The following is an 18,152-nucleotide window of genomic DNA, read 5'->3' as shown; positions in this document are numbered from 1 at the left end:
GAAATTAGATATCCAATTTGATGAAATTGGAAGTTCTATTCTAACTTAAAACCAACTCAAGGGTGAAAAATGGCTACTTACACATTTATGATACAATTTGTTATGTTAATACATCCAACCCAACTTATCAAATTTCAAGATGATTTAACATCTTAACAAAAAGAGAAAATTCAAAGCCAATAATGCCCATAAATTTATACATATTTCACTCTCATAATTTATTTACTTGCCTTATATGTCTATTATTTTCCAAAACTAAAATGGAATTGTTCAATGACTGTTGGATCTGATGCTATGAAGGTCAAGAAATTTACTTAAAAATTTTGAAATTTTCCTCTCAAAAAATTTGAGGATGTATAATGATTCATTCATACATTGGGCTTTAGATTCTTTCCCTTTTTGTTCAAAGATGGTTTCCCTTCAAAAAAGAAAGATACAAAATAAAATTATAAATTATGATAATAACTTACAGATTAGGCAGGTGATCTTCCACCTCCCCTTGTGAAGCAAAGCTGCCTCTTACATGTAAAAAGGAACAAAAGAAACGGAGCTGTGTAAAGCAAAGATCAAACTCCACTCTCAGCTACCAACGACTTCCGTTGTTGAGGTCGATTGTGATGGCTGGCTTTGAGGTTGAGACTCTGGCGCTTGCAACCGAAGCACCTCCGTATGCGCTGTGTGCTCAAACAGTCGGTTTATTCGCTCAAGCAACTGTGCAGCTTTTCGCTTTCCTCTATCTGTGCCACTGCGTGCCAAATCTATCAATGGACTAACCACTCCAAGTTCCCTCGCCTCTACTAGGTGTTGCTCGTCTCCCGAGCAGAGGTGCACGAGAACTGCAGCTGCATTCTCTCTGTTCCTGGGGGAACCTGTCCCAATAACATCTACCAAAACCGGCACTGCCTTCGCAGATCCGATGGCAGCTTTCCCTTCGGGATGGCTAGCAAGTATTGCTAAGATGGCTAAGGCTTCATCCACCATTCCGGTTCCAGGCTCGGTGAGAAGCTGCATTAAGGTTGGAACTACACCAGCTCTCACTGCCTTTCCTTTGTTTCCTTGGTAGATGCACAAGTTGAAAAGTGCAGTTGCAGCATCTTTCTTACCCCTTTGTGTGCCTTCACTAAGCAGTGTAACGAGTGGCGGGATAGCTCCGGAGGCACCAATTCTAACTTTATTTTCATCGACAACTGAAAGGCTGAAAAGAGTGGCTGCAGCATTCTCCCGTGCTTCCATGCTCCCCTTCTTGAGCACAAGAACGATACCAGGAACTGCCCCAGAGGAAATGATGCTTCCCTTGTTGTCCTCACATATAGAGAGGTTAAGAAGTGCTGTCACAGCATGTTCTTGAACACGGGAATCTGGAGTTGAAAGAAGACCGACAAGGAGAGGTATTGCACCAGCCTCAGCAATGGCAACACGATTATCTGCGTTCCGTTTTGCAAGAAGTCGGATCTCACCAGCTGCAGATCGCTGATCTTCAGGATTTCCAGATGCGAGTTTGCAAAGAAGAATATCAATCTTTGTGCGTTCAGCAGGTGAGCAAGATGATGAGCTTCTACATGGTCGAGCACTGCTGGGTCGTTTTGGCGGTTCAATACCATTAGCCTCGCACCATTGGGCTATAAGGCTACGCAACACATAATTCGGGGTAAGAGTAGTGCTTGAAAGGTTCTGTTGTGTCTTTGGACACGTCCCATGCCCTGCTTCAAGCCACTTCTCAATGCACGAACGTTCATAGGTCTACAGCAAAGAAAATTTTGGTTTCTGCATTAATTACATAATCAGCACTAGAGCAGCGGTTGTTAAACCATTCAGACAGATATAAAACGCTTAAATATGTCACATATTTCAGCACAGCAACACTTTCTCTTACAATGATGTACATAATCTTATCTGAAGCTAATCATTAAAACCACTCCAACAAGAGGATGAAAGATGAAACATAATCAGCTCCAACTTCAGGACGCTATGCACCTAAAATATCTCAATCTGATATTGTTCTTCACTGATATCTAGTTGTATCTGAAAACATTCGGATGTAATGCGAGTACCTAGAGCGACTAATAAGTAAAGTGAAGGCAAAGACCATAACGTGGAAATTATTTGTTATCAAGGAGAAAGGCTACTATTCAAGTACCTGTCCAGTTGAGACAATGACAGGATCTCTCATCAACTCCAGGGATATGGGGCAGCGAAAATCATCTGGTATGATTGGGGCCTTGTTATTTTTATCATTGGATACTTGTCCACTACAACTTGCTGGAGGACTCTTTTCTCTACTAGGAGTGTCCGTTTCGAGGTTCTCCGTTTGCACAAAATCTTTTATTTTCTTTAGCAGCCCTGCCATCTTCTCAATGCTCTGACCTGGATCTCCATCAGTAGCAGAAACCATCTCATGCAAAGCTATTGACTCTTGTGTAAGATCAGATATTCCAATTAACTGTAATTTTTCGGACAGTCTCCTCAGGCGGTCTTGATCTATAGAAGAATCATTGCTCGTGTTGTAAAGGGCAAGAATATCATCTGACAGCTCAAAGTCAGGAGCATCGGCCCTGCCTTTGGCTCTTCTGAACTGAGCAAGAACAAGCTCGACCTACATACAGGGTTGTAGATGTGCATAATGATTTTAAAATATTGATTGCAAGCTTCTACACGTTATCTCATATCTAGTTGAGATAAACACAGAGGAAGATATAATCCCTAAAAAGGTTCTTCCATGTTCTTTGTAACCTCATATAAATTACACAAGTTTTCCATCACATATATTAGTTATGTTCAACTTCTGAACTTTTAGTTATCCTTATATTCATCTTAACCATCCAGAAGGTCATATCTCTATTGGTACCACAACACAGTTTAGTTCTGATTTTTTTGGCTTCAGCACGACATTCACATTAAGACATAAAAAACCCCATTAGTCCTAATTGAAAAGGAGAACAATTAGATTAATTGAAAACTTCAACAGGAAAAAGGAAAATTGTAAATACACAAAAACAACAATCCCGACTTGGACAAGGGGTTCCCCCACAAGAGTTTGTATCTCTCACCCTCACGCAACATCATTTCCTTTGCTAGAAAAACAATGTCAACTCGTGCATGGCTCAACAGTTAAATATTAATGTTTGTCTCCCTATTGTCAGATGTGCGTTTGAATCCTCTCGTTTTTGTTTATAATGGAATATTCTCAATATGTGATGTGATCACAATAAAGTATCTTTTTTTTCGTCCAACAATATGTAAGGTGGGGATTTGAAACTCTAAAGGCCTGTTTGGTAGGCAATTTGAAAATAGAATTATGAAAACAAGGAATTCAGAGAAAACAAAGTTGTATTTCATATTTTCAGATATGTGTTTAGTAGCAAATTCAGAAATTAAATTCCAATTTACAAAATTTTTCAAAATGTGTTAAAATATATTTAGTTACTCACTAAATACTAGGTTGAATATAAATCATTACTAATTAATTTATGAACTTGTTTTATGTTAAAATGTATAATTATTATTTTGTAATATCATATAATATATAATATATTGCATATTTTAATTTAACAAAAATAATTGATTTTATAATATGAGATAGTATATTTGTTATTTCTTTTTTATCAGTTTCAGTATAAATTTTCGAATTCCAAATCTGGATACACAAGAAACAAAAAAAAAAATATTTTCAGAATTTGCACTGTTTGGATCACAAAATTCGGAAACAGTTTTCGAAAACAGAATTCAGGTTGTCAACCAAAAACATATTCACTGAACTCGGTGAATCTAAAAACATAAAACATAATTTGAGTTGCCTACCAAACAGACCCTAACTTTTTTGTCGAGGTTATAATGCCTTAACAAGTTGAACTAAGGTTGACGACAACCATGAAAATTGAGCAATAATATTTTCAATGAACAACGCTGAAAAGAAATCAAAAGAAAGATGTTCCAGACGTTATCAAAATAAGTGTGTTTATTGTATATACATGATTAATGACATCCTGAAATGATAAATCTATCAAGCTGAGCTAGTGTTTCTCCTATGATGCTGGTATCGTGCCTAGAGTTGCAAATTCAAAGTAAGATGACATAATTTTTTTTCTTACCTGCTCTTTAACTTCATCGGATATATCAAGTTTATCGTAGGCTATTCCTTCCAACGCCTGTTCCAACTGAGCAGTTACCTCGTGAAATTTGTTCATAATTTGCTCCCTCTCTATGGCCTAGAATGGATAACAAAATGAAGTTTGATTAAAGAGTGGATATGCTAACAAACATCTCTAATGCTTCAGATACTCCATTTTGTTTGGATATTAGCTATAGAAATTCGATGCAACATCTGACTAGAAAAGTTGGAAGTAATTGAATTGATGTCACGATAAATTATCAGTCGGATTTATATGTCTGATGGATAAAACCAATTAAGCTTAGCTTGCTCATTTGAAATTGGATTTAAAACGGACGTAGTTGAATCATAAGACAGAAATACAAGTAAAGTTTAATTATAGAAAGAACACATAATGGAAAATGTCATCTGAAAGTGGAAATAACAAAATGGTAAATTTACATAGCGCAATTACTTGCGGAATTTAATAAATTTTACATCTCTGTCGTTTCGTAAGGATGTAAATATTATGCAAAAATAGAAACATAAACTGAATGTCCAGTCTTCGGAAATTTTCATTCCTAGCACACAAAAATCCGGAGTGAATGTTTTTAATTCCCATCGAAAATGTAATTCATCTACATACACGGTAGCTGCAACAACAAAAACGATGATTTTCTACTAAATCAAATCCATAAAATACACAATTCTGGAATAATGGAAGTCGATGTTGACTCGTTTTTCCTCGATCAAACGAATTAGACGCTAGAAAAGAAGAAAAAAGCACACGAAAATAGTATCAAAAAGAAAAAAAGAGAAAAAAAAAAAAACCAGAGAAGCAGCTCTAGTAATGCGATACTAAAAGACAAGAAGTTAAAGCACAGTAACACAAACTCACCAGGAAAATCTTACTCCCTTCGCTTCCAAATCTGAGCAACTTCTTAGCCGATTCAAGAGCTTCTTTCAACAATACAAGAGCCTTAAGAGTATCCTCAGAGAGCGACTCTTTACTATCTCTAATCTCTTCAAACATTGGAATCAGAAGCTTCAATCTCCTAGACAAATTACAATACTGTTTCTTAACAGTATACCTAAAATCCGAGATCCAAGCAATCTCATTCACTACATCAATCAAACTCCGAATAAGAGCGCCGTTATCTTCCTCCATAGCTGGAAAAACACTCGAAATCAGATCTAAGCGTAAAACAGAACACCAAAACAGGTAAAGATCTGGTGAAATCTCACCAGAAGACGGATTTTGAAGCTGTTTGTTAGTAGCTTCCGCAGAAACGCTAGGAATGGGAAGTCTGAGACGTCTCCATTACAGAGATGTGATGATTGTGATGATGATGATGATGAGAAACAGAGCTTTGAAAAGGAAATTTTGCTTTTACGTTTCTGGCGCGGCTGAGGGATGAAGAAGAGAGAGAGAGAGAGAGCGCTTAGAAGTTAGAAGAAAGAAAGAAAGAAAAAAGGGTGTGTTTGTGTGTGAGCGCTGGGCTGGATTTTTTAGACGTTTAATTTTTCCGTTACCGTTACTTTGGACGTTTGTTGTAACGGCGACTTTGTTTACTTTTTATGCGCCCCTTTTATACTCGGCTCATTCGGCTTGGCTCTCCAACCACTCCGTCTTTTACGCGCTTTTTTTTTTTCTGGCTAATTTATTAAAAAGAAAATCAAATGGAATTTATTTTTTTTACAAGCGCATCGTTTAAATTCTAAACTAATAATTTTATCAATTTAAATATTGAATTTTCGTAAATGTATTAATTTAAATACAAGTTGATTTAAAACGAAAAATTGGCGGAATTTTTAATCTGATTTCAAAATGGTCTCCCTAGATTTATGGATTTTGAATTTCCTAAGGATTATTTTGTTTAAGTCGATCACACATCATTAATCTATATATAGTAGGAAATGCATCCATCTCTCTCTTTATTTCCTTTTCTGCACCAACGCTCGGCTCGTCCCTACTCTTCAACAAACTATCCTCAAATGGGTATATCATGTTACAACTTTAATTTTATTTTAAAAGGATGTCGATCAACTTTATACTTTGTATAAAAAAAAATATTGAGATTTGTGCTCTAAAACCTCATGGTTAATTAATTATTTAATATGATGTTTAATTTAATTATTAAAAATGCAATAATGAATTATCCATTATAATAAAAGTTCAAGGTTATTTCATGAGGCTTGAACAATATATAGTTGACATGTGGATCATATTCAAGTAATAATCTAAATGGTCTATAGTATATGGATAAGATTGAGTGCCTTATCCTGGTAACACTATGGATATAACCCACTTTTTAATTGTTACTAATGATGTGATCCAAATCGTTCATGTGAAAACATGCGAGTAAGCTATCCTATACAAAAAATTTGTATAAGACTGGACCGTGAAATAATTAATCTCTCTTTGTAATTATGTTAACTAAAGAAATTAATACTTCACAAGATTACCATATACAACTCGATCTCAATCCTGAATGAGTTATGAATTTTTGCTTATGAGGGCTCGTCCTTTGATTTGTATGGGTGAGAGTGGTCTGAGTCGTCGACTCAATAAGCCTACCATTTTAGGGACTTATCCAATGGGGAGCTGGGAACATAACTATATAAGATGGAATTCACTCATTCTCATCTTATGTTAAGTAGATGAGTAGTTTCCTTAAGTGTTGATTCCAAGTCTTGAACAATGGAGCTACATCCTCTTATTGGTTCGAGAGGGACTTGGTTGATGGTTGGACCATAAATAAATTGTTCATTAGAAGATCAGTGGTACTTAAGGGCAAAGAGGTAATTATAGGGGTGAAACGGTAGTTTGACCTAACTGTAATTATGAACAACTCGTGAAGAATCGACCTATGTGTAATGGTTAAATCCATGGACGCAACATGTTCAACAATGCATAAGAGTGCAATTATTGGTCTATAGTAGTTTGTTAGATAGTTAATGAATGGATTAATTTAATTAAAGAGTTTGATTAGTTAATCTCAGATCATCGGAGTTTATAATTTGTAGGTTCATTAGATCCCCTTACTAGCTCACAACGAATTAACAAGGACAAATATTTTCAAAGAATAATTTGAAGTGTTCAAATTAATTTAGTGAATAATATGTTAATTGTATATGATACAATTAACATAATGTATATAGGTACATTATAACATATAGTTAATTCTGAATTAAACTATATAATATGGAGATGTAATATATTTGAATGTGATTCAAATAACAAATTAATATGAATAAGATCCATACTAAAACTATATGTTAAAAGTCAATGTGAATAAGATTTATATTAAAAACTATAGGTTAAAAGTTAATACGAATGAGATTTATATTAAAATTATAGGTTATGAGATAAATAAATATTTATTTGGTTAAATATGAGATGTTTAATTAATTAATTAAATTATTATTTAATTAATTGATTTAGTTTAATTTAATTTAATTTAACTAATTTGATTAAGTTAAATAATAACTCAGGAGTGGGAGAGAGAAGTGAAGTAGGAAGTTTTCCCACTTCACGTGTTATATAGAGAAGTCATCTATGGGTTGAAAAATAGATTATTGGTAAGAAAAAATGGTGTGGCTCTCTACTTTTCTTTCTAGATTTCATAACACAAAGCAAAGAGTTCTCCGTACAAAATACTTCTCCTCATAAATTCCCTCTATCTATCAAAAGAGGCTCCCACAAGTCGGTTCTTGTTAGAGCCATAATAAGGAAGACACTATAGAGGTATTGTTGTATGGGAGAGGAGGAATTATAGGAAGATCAGTTCGTGAAAGAAGAGATTTGAAGAAAGTTGCATTCTTCAAAGGTAATATCCTTTTTCCCTGAAATTTTCATGCATAACCTGAATAATATTGCATTGTGAATGCTGGTTTATCTCTTCTGTGTTGTAAAATCCTAAGGCAAAATCAAAGCAAAGGAGAGCACTCACTTTCGCTCCGGGATTCGATGTTCCATTCAAAAAATATCCTTGAACTTTTAAAAAGGGTTCAAAAATACCCTTATCGTTAGTGCTTGATGAAAATTGTTAGTGTCTTGTTTCAAAAATACCCTTGAACTTTCAAAAGTTTCAAATACACCCTTAAATTTAAAAGAAAAGTTCAAAATTCTTATTGTTTATCTATAAACAAAAACCGTTAATACCTCATAGCAAAAATACCTCTAAGTTTTCAAAAGTTGCACTAGTGCCCTTACCTTAAAAAAAATTATACTTAAAAATGTTCTTATCATTTATCTACACCCATCACCTCCCTCTTCCATTTCCTCTCCCTTTCCTACTTCAATCTATGACTTAACACTCGTATATTTTCTCTATTTTTTTTCCTCTCTTATTTTCCTTCTTGTTAACTGTCTGACCTTTGTTTATCTAATAAAAAAAGTTGCCCCATTCCATTTAAGGTATATGTATTTTTACAAAGAAAAAGAATAATTGAAGCACCAAAGAGACCAGACTTAAATGTTTTAACGAGGTTGTATGTTAGCAGTTGACCCATTTGTGTTAATAACCAAATACATCCTTTTTGTATTTGGTTATTTATCATCTTGGTTAGTTTTAAGGAAAAATTTTTATTTTGAAATTTTGTGTGATTTTATGCTTTAACTTGAGGTTTTTGTTTACATTTTTTTTTGTGAGAAAATTGGTGTAAGAATCGGATAATGAAAGAAAAATGAGAGTATCTATATGAAAAGAAAAAGGAAAAAGATGATATCTATATAATTTGTTTTAATATTGAATTCAAGAAAACTTCAAATAAATTGATCACTATACTAACGGTTGGACCATTTTTAACTTTTTTTTTTTTAGGCTAAGAGTATTAAGTATTAATGCAACTTTTTGAAAGTTCAAAGAAATTTTCAGTAAGGTTATCTTCGAAGTTTTTTATTCAAATTTAATTATATTTCTAAACTTTTGAAAGTTCATGAGTATTTTTTAAACAAAATACTAATCATTTTCATCCAAAACTAACGAGAAGAGTATTTTTTTTTAACTCTTTCAAGTTTGACGGTTTGAAATTTTTGAAAGGTTAAGAGAATTTTTGACACAAGGTATACATTTTAGGAGTATTTGATATAATTTAGCCTAATTTTGATCAATATTTATAATTAATATTTTATATTATCTTAACTAATTGGTGCAAGATTTTATTATTAGTTAATTATTAAGTAAAAAAAATACACTTTTAGTCCCCAAAACATGGTTTAGGTTGTATTTGAGTCCATGAGTTTTCCAACTCAACAATTTTAACCCTAAGTTTAAGTTTGGTAGCACATTAGGTCCCTTTGTTCATTTTTGTATTAATTACTAATAGAAAACTAATGTGAGATCTCTTTAAAATTAAAATCTTTATTTATTATTTTTTAAAAAAAAACACTTCTAGTAATTTTTTTTTAATTTATTTTTTTCTCCATCTTTTCCTTCTTTCTCCCAACTTCCTTCAAACCTTCTCTCTACCACCACAAGTAGGGGTGGAATCGATTCGGTCCGATTCGATTTGATAGCCAAACCGAACCGAACCGCTTTTGTATATACATGAAACCGAACCACACCGTTTGTGTAGTTCAAACCGAACCGAACTAAACCGGTTCAATTCGGTTTGGTTTCAAGAATCGGTTTGACCTTTTTTTTTTAGTTATTTACCTCTGTTCAACGAAGAAGAACAGTGACAGAAGTGAACTCTGGTGACTAGTTCTACGAAAGAAGAAGTGAACGTCGAACGTCGACGAAGAAGAACCAGACGCCCAGACGGTCTGGTCGAGTCGTCAACGAAGAGGAAGAAGAACCAGAACTGGAAGAAGAACGGCGGCGCGGCAGAAACCCTAGTTGCGAAATGGAAATGTGAAATGCTGAAAGTGGAGGGCGGCGCTCGACAGTGCTAAAGAAGGTAAAGTGAGTTTAAATTAGGTTATTTATTTATTATTAAATAAATATTAATATTATATATATATTTATAATTTTATATATATTTATATATAAACAATTCGGTTCGGTTTAGAAATCGGTTTTCAAGCTTTGAACCGAACCGAACCGTTTAAATTCTGTTTCACCAGCCCAATGAACTGCACCGAATTGAAAAATTCGATTTTACTTATAAATTGGTTCGGTTCAGTTCGGTTTTGCAATTCGGTTCGATTTGAGCGGTTTTTTTGTCCACCCCTAACCGCAAGTTGGGATGGTAATTTGTTTTCCATTCCTTCTTCTTCCTCTCTCTCTTCTTTGTCAACTTTTTTTTTATTCTTCCTTCAATTTGATTATTTTTTTTTCTTTTAAAAAAACAATGAGCGATTTTTCAAGGGCTATGAGAAAAAAAATAAAATGAAAAAAAAATGCAGTCGCCGGCGATGGCACAGATGCAGTGTCAGGCAGCTACAAGTGGCGATGGAAGCCATGAGAGGGAGAAAGTTTGGAGGAGGGAGGGGCTGAAAAAAGAGGAAAAAAAATTGATATGTTACATAAGTACGGAAGTTATATGAGCATGACAATATTGGTATATGGCATATTATGTTTAAATGTTACTACTGGAATACCTTTGTATCCTGCGACAAAATTTAAATATTATTGTTGACTTCTCTAAGATCACCTAAAAGTTTTGTATGATTAAAGAAGATATACGAGTATGATACCATATGATATGTACCATAATTATGTTGTGGGAGTTATTGATTGAATATTATATGTTAAATTAAGTAGGCGACGGTTTGCCCTCCTAACACCATCATTTACAGTTCTGTGGACCAATGTATTCACTTTCATATTATTTTTGTGAGCCTTCGGGCTACCAGATTTGTGTTAGGACGAGTTAAATCGTTCACTAGTCCATGAATAATTGGTTTACGCATGTCCCACCTATATATTTGCATTTTTATTGAACATAAATGCATGGTCTGACCCCAATAGTGGGATTATTTACTGAGTAATTTTATTCCCATTTTTATTATAATATGTTTATCAACGGCAAGGACCAATAAAAAATTCGACCTATGATGTTGGTTGGAAGAAATTAAACACAGATATACAATGTCGGTTTTTAAAGAGTGGATCTTTAATGTCGGTTTTAAAACCGACATTAAAGATGAAGCTACAATGTTGGTTTAAAACCGACATTAAAGGTACCCATTCTTTTTTCATTTTAGTAAAATTAATTCTCTCTCCATCAAACCCACAAGCTTTCTTCTCCCTTCTTTCACACAAAACTTCTTCATCCCTAAAACCCTCAACCTCTCCTTCCATAAAAAGATTCCCTAATCCTCTGGCCATGTAGATATGGTAGGTAGCATCGATAGTGGGTTATTTTCAGGTCGTCTAGTCGCATCGATCATCTGGTAACAGATCAATCCGTGTTAGTAGGTAGCGTCCATCGAACAACTGATGGGTTTCGTTCAGATCAACGTCGATAGGTCGGTGGGTAGGTTTCCATCGAACGATTCACTGTCAGCATTGATAGGTAGTTTTCCTTCATATAGGTTAGTATGGTAGCGTTGGTAGGTGGGTTTCCATCTCATCGTCGCTCAGATGTGGTAGCCCAGCCATCCGATTACCATGAGTCGATTAAATCTAGTATCCTAGTCGTTCGTGTAGCCCAATCGTCCGTGTAACACAGTCATTCGTCGTAGCCAGTCGATCATTGTAGCCCAAATCCGCTGTTCAGCTCAGATCTTCATTCTTCCAGCTAAGATCTGTTCCAATCTTCGAGCTCCGGGTAAGATCCATTCAAACTCCCATTTGTTTAAGATCTTGAAGATCTATTTACAACAATATCTGTATAACTTCAGTTGTTTGCTTGCTTTAAAGGTAAATTTTTCTTTTATTTGTTTCTTACTAAAAAATTCCTTCTTATTTAGTTGGATATTCACATGAACTAACACTTAATGATTTTGTTGTAGAATGCATCAGATTACTTATCACCGTACCTAAAGAATTAAGAAGTATTGTCACGTTTGTATGCTTTGGGCCCATTTAGAGATAAACTTAGGGAAAGATCTAGATGTTGCCTGTGGAGTTTGGGAAAGTTGCTTAAGATCTGGTTTTCTTGCCATAATGATATTTGGCATCTTTTTTTAATCTTCTAGGAGTCTGATGATAAATCTCTTGTTTTATTGGTCTTAGTTCATTTCTAAAATTTAATTTGTTGGGGTTTGTGCCCTAAAGTCTTGTGTCCTGTAGTTTGTAAACAATTTTGTATGAATGCTTATGATGTATAATATATATGATATTTACTTCACTTCTTGACTTTGCACATTTAGATGTTTTTATTTTACCACAAACCAATAAACTTAAAATCCCTGGTTGTCTTTATGTAACTTAAACATGTATGTTGTGACATACAAGTGGATTATGTCTTAAGTGACAACCAAAATAGTCTGTAGTATATAGATATAGAAGGAAAACCTTATCCTGGTAACACTATAGACACGACTCACTTTGTGGAATAGTTACAAGTGTTGTGACTTGTCACAGATGGTCTAATCCTAATCATTCGTGTAGGGGACATGCGAGTGGGGGCGTCCTATACAAAGAGTTTGTATAAGACCTGACCACGAAGTGTTAACATCTTGTCATATAACTCCATTCATGACAGAGACTTCACTTTACTAAGATGACCATAGGTAACATGACTTCAATCCTAAGTGAGTTGGAAACTCCTGCCGTTGAGGGCGGTCCTTTGATTTGCATGGTTGTGAGTGGCCAGAGCATTGACTCAAACCTACCACTTTGGGGATTCGTCTAATTTGGGAGCTGGGAACTCAGCTTCATAAGATGGAGTTCACTCCTTCCCCAAAGCAGGGGTAAGTAAATAGATTGCTCTCTTAAGGGCTGATCTCGGAGCTTGAACGATGTGGCGCCACATACCTTTTCATGGCCCGAGAAGTGTTCATACATAGTAGGACTATGTTGTATTGTTCATTAGATGAATCAATGCTATTTAAGGAGTAAAATGTAACTACAGGGGCAAAACGATAAATTGGCCCAACTGTACTTACAAGCATCTGTGAATGGTCATCGTATTGATGATTGGTTATATCAAATGGACATAGAAATATATCTATGGTAAGAAGAGTTCAATTGTCGGTCTTTAGTGAAATGCCTGGCAATTAACGGATGGTGGATATCGTGGCCAAAGAGTTTAGTCAGTTATTCACGTACTGTTGAAGCTTCGAGCCATAGGTCCATAAGGTCCCTTTGATAGCTAGGATACAAGTTGAGAATCAGTTTTTGGATCAGTTTGAAATGTTCAAATTGACAAGAGGGAGTTCGATTATATATGATACAATTGAACTAGTTAATTATATATGATATAATTAACTTTATGTATGAGATACATTAATTTGGAGAAAATTGGATATAAATATGATTTATATCTAGTGGAGGAAAAAATACTATGGTTAATATATGATATTAATTCATAGGTTATGAATATAATGTGATTATATCTATTGTCTATTAATTGGACGGTTAAGGGATAATAGGTCGGCATCTTTTCTGTTTTCATAACGGATGAGTAAGTTGAAGAATCGCTTTGAGACGCTTAAATAGCTCATGGTGTGTTAAGCATTGGATGCGCGAACATAGTATTGAAGTGTGTCACTGCTTAGTAAAAATCAGAGCCTATGCGATAGTGTTGAACGATCGCTTAACGCTTACACCTGCACACGCTATTTACTGAACGATCGTTTACCTTTTACTAAGAGATCGTTTAGCACCCAAGTTTTTCTAAACGATTGTATAAAAGATCACTTAGTTTTTCCTACACGATCGTTTAGACGATTGCTTACCTTTTCCTACACGATCGTATACTTTACCTATACGATTAAGTATTTTGTCTATACGATAGACAAGTCTTTCTCCCACTTGCTTGATCGTTGTAAATGGTCTTCCTTCCTCCTCCCCTCTACCAAATCCGAACAAAGCCCACCATTTGGATTCTCACTCCGAGAATACTGAAGGCTCTGAGTGGTGGTGTTGTCCCCGTTTCCTTCTATTCGTGTGGAAACTGTTTGAGGTAGATGATTGAGATTTGATGAATGATAGCCTGCCGTTCCAGTGAAAGCGAGATTTGCTGTGAAGAAAAAGTCTTCAACTAGTATGATCTCTCGGTCTCTTATTTATTGATTCTTTAAGCATGCCAGTAATTTAGCGTTGTGAATGCATATTTGTATGTTTGAATGTATATGTGGAATTTCTATCACAATGAATTGGAAATATCTGCTTCCACTCGTAGGTACTCTTGAATATGAGTTCCTTCATAATTATTGTTGTTGTTGTCTCCCTTTTTTTTTCAAAGCTTTGTTGTTGTATGTGGTATTGATGATCAGATGTGTTTAGTCAAATTCCATCAAGCTTGTTAAGATTACAATACTATAATGTTTGGAACTAATTTGATCCATTTTCAAAAGTAATTTTACAGTAAAGCTTAATTCTAAATAGCCCGACATCATTGGTACTAACAAATCAATTACTGTGTTTTTGCAGAATGCATTCCAAATAACATACTTCTTCTTGATTCTGGTAATTTCTTCTCTTTTTCTTATTCAATATTGAAGGGCTAATTTATGAACATTCTATTCTTAGTCTTTTCTTGAAAAAAAATATAAACCTTATTTTCTCACCTTCCCTCCTCCCCCAAAATTTGTAATATAGTTTCTAAAACATGGTAAAAATCTTAGAAAATAATAAAATCTCAAAATAGTCATTCCCTTAACGTCATTTCGTTTTTGAATTCGGGCTATGAATCCAAAGTGTTAAAGAAGGGAAAAAAATTGTGAGAAAACCAGTTTAGTTCTAGAAAATGAAAATTTGAAATGAAATCATTATAAAACAAGACAATATATTTACATGAGTTATATTAGATCATCCTTTTGCTCAAAATGAGTTCTTTAGCTAAGCTATAACTCGAGAAGTGTCAAATGTTTGTTACGTGCCGTATTCCTTTGGGCTAAAATCCTGCTTTCGTACTGATTTCAAGCTTGCAATTATAAAAGTTGGTCTCGGGTAAGCCTAACTCCTTTAAATATTACTCTTATGATTTGAAGTGAACTTTATTTTTGGTTGAAAATGTTTGTTCGGAATGTTTTTCCATACAGATATATTCTTTTCTTGGACATACTTAATTTATCATAATGTGAGGCTAAGAACGTCGATCGATTTAAGTTCATCGAGCTTGTATTTTGATGGTGGATTTGTAGAGTCGATGTTCTTTATCTTTGCAGTTATATAACTCTTCCACTCTATGCTCTCGTAACTCAGGTACAATTTTCATATTAAATTTCATTCAAATGTGTCACAAATGAGTTTGTTGTACTTGAGATGGAGTTCTTTGGTATTGAAATTTTTTTATTAGTATAATTTTGCTGGTCTAGTGGGATAAGGTGGACTCAGTCGGTGCTTTGCAGATGGGTACGCGTATGAAGAAGTTGATCTTTGACGAACAAACATCGAAGGCCCTCAAGAAGTGGCACGTAGCTGCTATCATCATATTTGTTCCATTAAGGTATAGTTCTTTAGTGATTTTCCTGCTATGATGATATTTGTTTCATGGAAATTAGATGAATATATAGCTTATTAAATTGGAAAAAAATTTGTTAATTTGGATTTCAGTACACCATATTCTTGGGGTAAAATCAAATTTTCTTTTCGTTGATATGGAAAAAGTATTCAGAAGTTGAGCGCACAAGAGGTATAATACTTAAATGAATTATCATATCTCTTAAGTTTATTATTTATGATAACAAAGTCAACGCCTAAAAGAGCAAATGTCCCACAGCTATTGGGATTATAAGATAGCCACAAATGATAATGTTGCTTGTGAATGCAAAGGCTTTAAATGTTATTATATATTAAGATTATATATTTTATGTTTTTTTTTTTTTTTCCAGATTCACTTGGAAGATTCAAGTAGTAGCAGCGAAGATTATTATAGAAATATGATCCCATAACAAAACAATAGAAGTGTTGGATATGATTTTTTTTTTTTATTATTATTATAGTTTTATAGAAGTGTTATTGTATTTTATGTAACTTTATATTTAATTTTGTGGTAAAGTATATTGTTGTGTCTATTGTTATATTCTAGGTTGAAGTTATGTGGATTTATAGGTGGAAGAGAAATATTGTTGGCTTACCATATTCAGAACAATAAATATGCATATGTTATATTAGACACACATTTTAGTAAATAATTTTTTTAATAAAAATACGATAATAGACATTTTCTTATCCAAAATGAGATATCTAATGTTGGTTTTTAACTCTAATCCACATTAAAAATGGATTGAACATTTTAGAAAAATGAGGCATTAGAAAAATATCAAACAATCATTGAAAAATTTGGTAAAACCCGATATAGAAGATGGTGTACAATGTCGTTTTTCAACTGACATTAAAGATGGTGTATAATGTTAGTTTAATAAATCGACATTAAAGACAACCGATATTGAAGACCTTTTATAACATGGATCTTCAATGTTGGTTTACAACCAATATTGTACTCCTATAATGTCAGTTTTAAACAAATACTAAAGTCCAGTTTTGTACTAGTGGACAAACCAGAGAATGACAAGAGGAATTCGTGACCATGCCAATAGGACCTATATGATGCTTTCGCTCACATTTTCACGTTTTTAAAAGCCAGTTTTTATGTTTGAAGTCAGAGTTTTGTTATTTGCAACTATCAGACATTTTATATAAATTTTATGGTTTTGACATGTTTTAAGGAGGCCCCAAGAAATTGTTTTATGTACTTTGAGCAAATGAATTTATTTCATTTATTCATTTTTAATAAATTATGATCTTTTCATCTTGAAACGAGTAGATGTGGTGTTTGCATATAGTAGTAATCTATTAGTAGGTTTTATAAAGTTGAGTCGTTACATTTTTACATAAAGTACGAAGTTTAAGAACATTTTTTATTATCTATCTTTAAATTTATTAAGTCTAAATAATATACTAATATTTAATATTTAATAATGACTAATTAATTAAGGTATATCAATATTGTTCATCACTTAGGTTTAAAATTTCTACATACAAATATTAAATTCATATTCATGTTAGATGAACTTTAAAGTTATTAGATCATAATATCTTAAAATTTAAGGAGTGAAGTTAAAAAATAATAATAATAATAAATAATAAATGTTAGTCTTAAAACCTGTGATAAAACTCATGAAATAAACAAGAATATTAGATATTGAATTGAATTTTAAGTCTAACAGAATACTAAACTTTCAATTTTTTTTGTCGAGTAAATTTATGAATTTAAAAAATCATATAAATTAATGATTTATTAGACATAAAATTGAAAATTTAAAGATGAATTAAACATATTCCAAACCTAATAAAGACATTTTAAAATTTAGAAAGAAAAAAAGCAAAAATTTAAAAGTTGAGAAGTAGAAAAAAAAACATGAATATTAATTTAGTCAACATCAAAATGAAGAATGGAAGAAGGGTGTGATGTAATGTTTGTTTATTTGAATTATGTATGATATATTGTATAAGAAAAAAGTATATTTTAAAAGATAGGATAAAGATGATATCCCAAAAAGAGAAAGGGAATCATTATTAATCATAGTGCTTGAAAGGAATGTGTTACGTGTTAGTTGTGGGAACCAAATGCTGCAATGCCAATCAAACATCAACTTAACAAAGTTCTTAATTCCTATATCCTTTCTTTATATATATATATTTAAAATTAATTAATGTAATAATAAAGATAATAAAATATAATATTTGAGCTGGACACAGCCATGAATACGCGTAACCAAAAGCTCTCTCTCCCATTGGTATGGAAATTGAAAAGCAAATGATACGGTTGGTTCATGGTTGTGCCTTTGCCAACAATGGTCAACATTGTATTGTCCCACTCGTGGATGGGATTCTCCAATCAATTTCATTCCGCTTATTTATTGTTTTTTTTTTTTTTTTTTAATTTTGTTGGTGCATAGATCTTGTTTAGCTCACCTATTAGCGAAGTTCTCTTGTCTCAAGACTTCGTTCGAGTTGACCTGCAATCGAACTCACACTACTGTGGTACCAAATTAAATATA

The 18,152-nt window shown here is 33.3% G+C and overlaps 1 protein-coding gene and 1 long non-coding RNA gene across 3 annotated transcripts; one reads left to right on the top strand and one right to left on the bottom strand.

Annotated features, from left to right (window-relative positions):
- Positions 1-309: 309 nt before the first annotated feature.
- PUB13 (plant U-box 13) lies at positions 310-5,577 on the bottom strand. 2 transcript variants are annotated; one of them, XM_039038547.2, is made up of 5 exons: positions 5,333-5,577; positions 4,986-5,257; positions 4,089-4,205; positions 2,138-2,593; positions 310-1,740 (listed from the first exon to the last, which is right to left on the bottom strand). In XM_039038547.2, exons 2-5 carry the CDS (start codon positions 5,253-5,255, stop codon positions 580-582), a joined length of 2,004 nt encoding a protein of 667 aa, XP_038894475.1. In that variant the 5' UTR covers positions 5,256-5,257; positions 5,333-5,577; the 3' UTR covers positions 310-579. The 2 variants fall into 2 exon arrangements, with proteins under 2 accessions (XP_038894475.1, XP_038894476.1); XM_039038548.2 differs by having other exon boundaries at positions 4,986-5,571.
- A 9,189-nt stretch (positions 5,578-14,766) lies between these two features.
- LOC120083043 (uncharacterized) lies at positions 14,767-16,273 on the top strand. The gene is made up of 4 exons (XR_005483359.2): positions 14,767-15,351; positions 15,498-15,595; positions 15,703-15,781; positions 15,981-16,273. It is a non-coding gene; the product is annotated as an uncharacterized LOC120083043 (long non-coding RNA).
- Positions 16,274-18,152: the final 1,879 nt, after the last annotated feature.

The sequence above is a fragment of the Benincasa hispida genome, chromosome 8 (assembly GCF_027475165.1).
Source record: "Benincasa hispida cultivar pf3 chromosome 8, pf3_genome.v1.1, whole genome shotgun sequence".
NCBI classification, from domain to species: Eukaryota; Viridiplantae; Streptophyta; class Magnoliopsida; order Cucurbitales; family Cucurbitaceae; genus Benincasa; species Benincasa hispida.
The sequence above is the reverse complement of the archived record's forward strand: the minus strand, read 5'-3'. Positions and strand labels throughout refer to the sequence as shown.

What these genes read in the sequence shown, in the direction of transcription:
- PUB13 (XM_039038547.2), bottom strand. Translation starts at nt 5,255, where the DNA reads ATGGAGGAAGATAACGGCGCTCTTATTCGGAGTTTGATTGATGTAGTG. An exon ending in CCGATGAAGTTAAAGAGCAG is followed by an intron (nt 2,594 to 4,088) that starts GTAAGAAAAAAA and finishes CCCTGTATGTAG; the next exon opens with GTCGAGCTTGTTCTTGCTCA. An exon ending in TCATTGTCTCAACTGGACAG is followed by an intron (nt 1,741 to 2,137) that starts GTACTTGAATAG and finishes TCTTTGCTGTAG; the next exon opens with ACCTATGAACGTTCGTGCAT.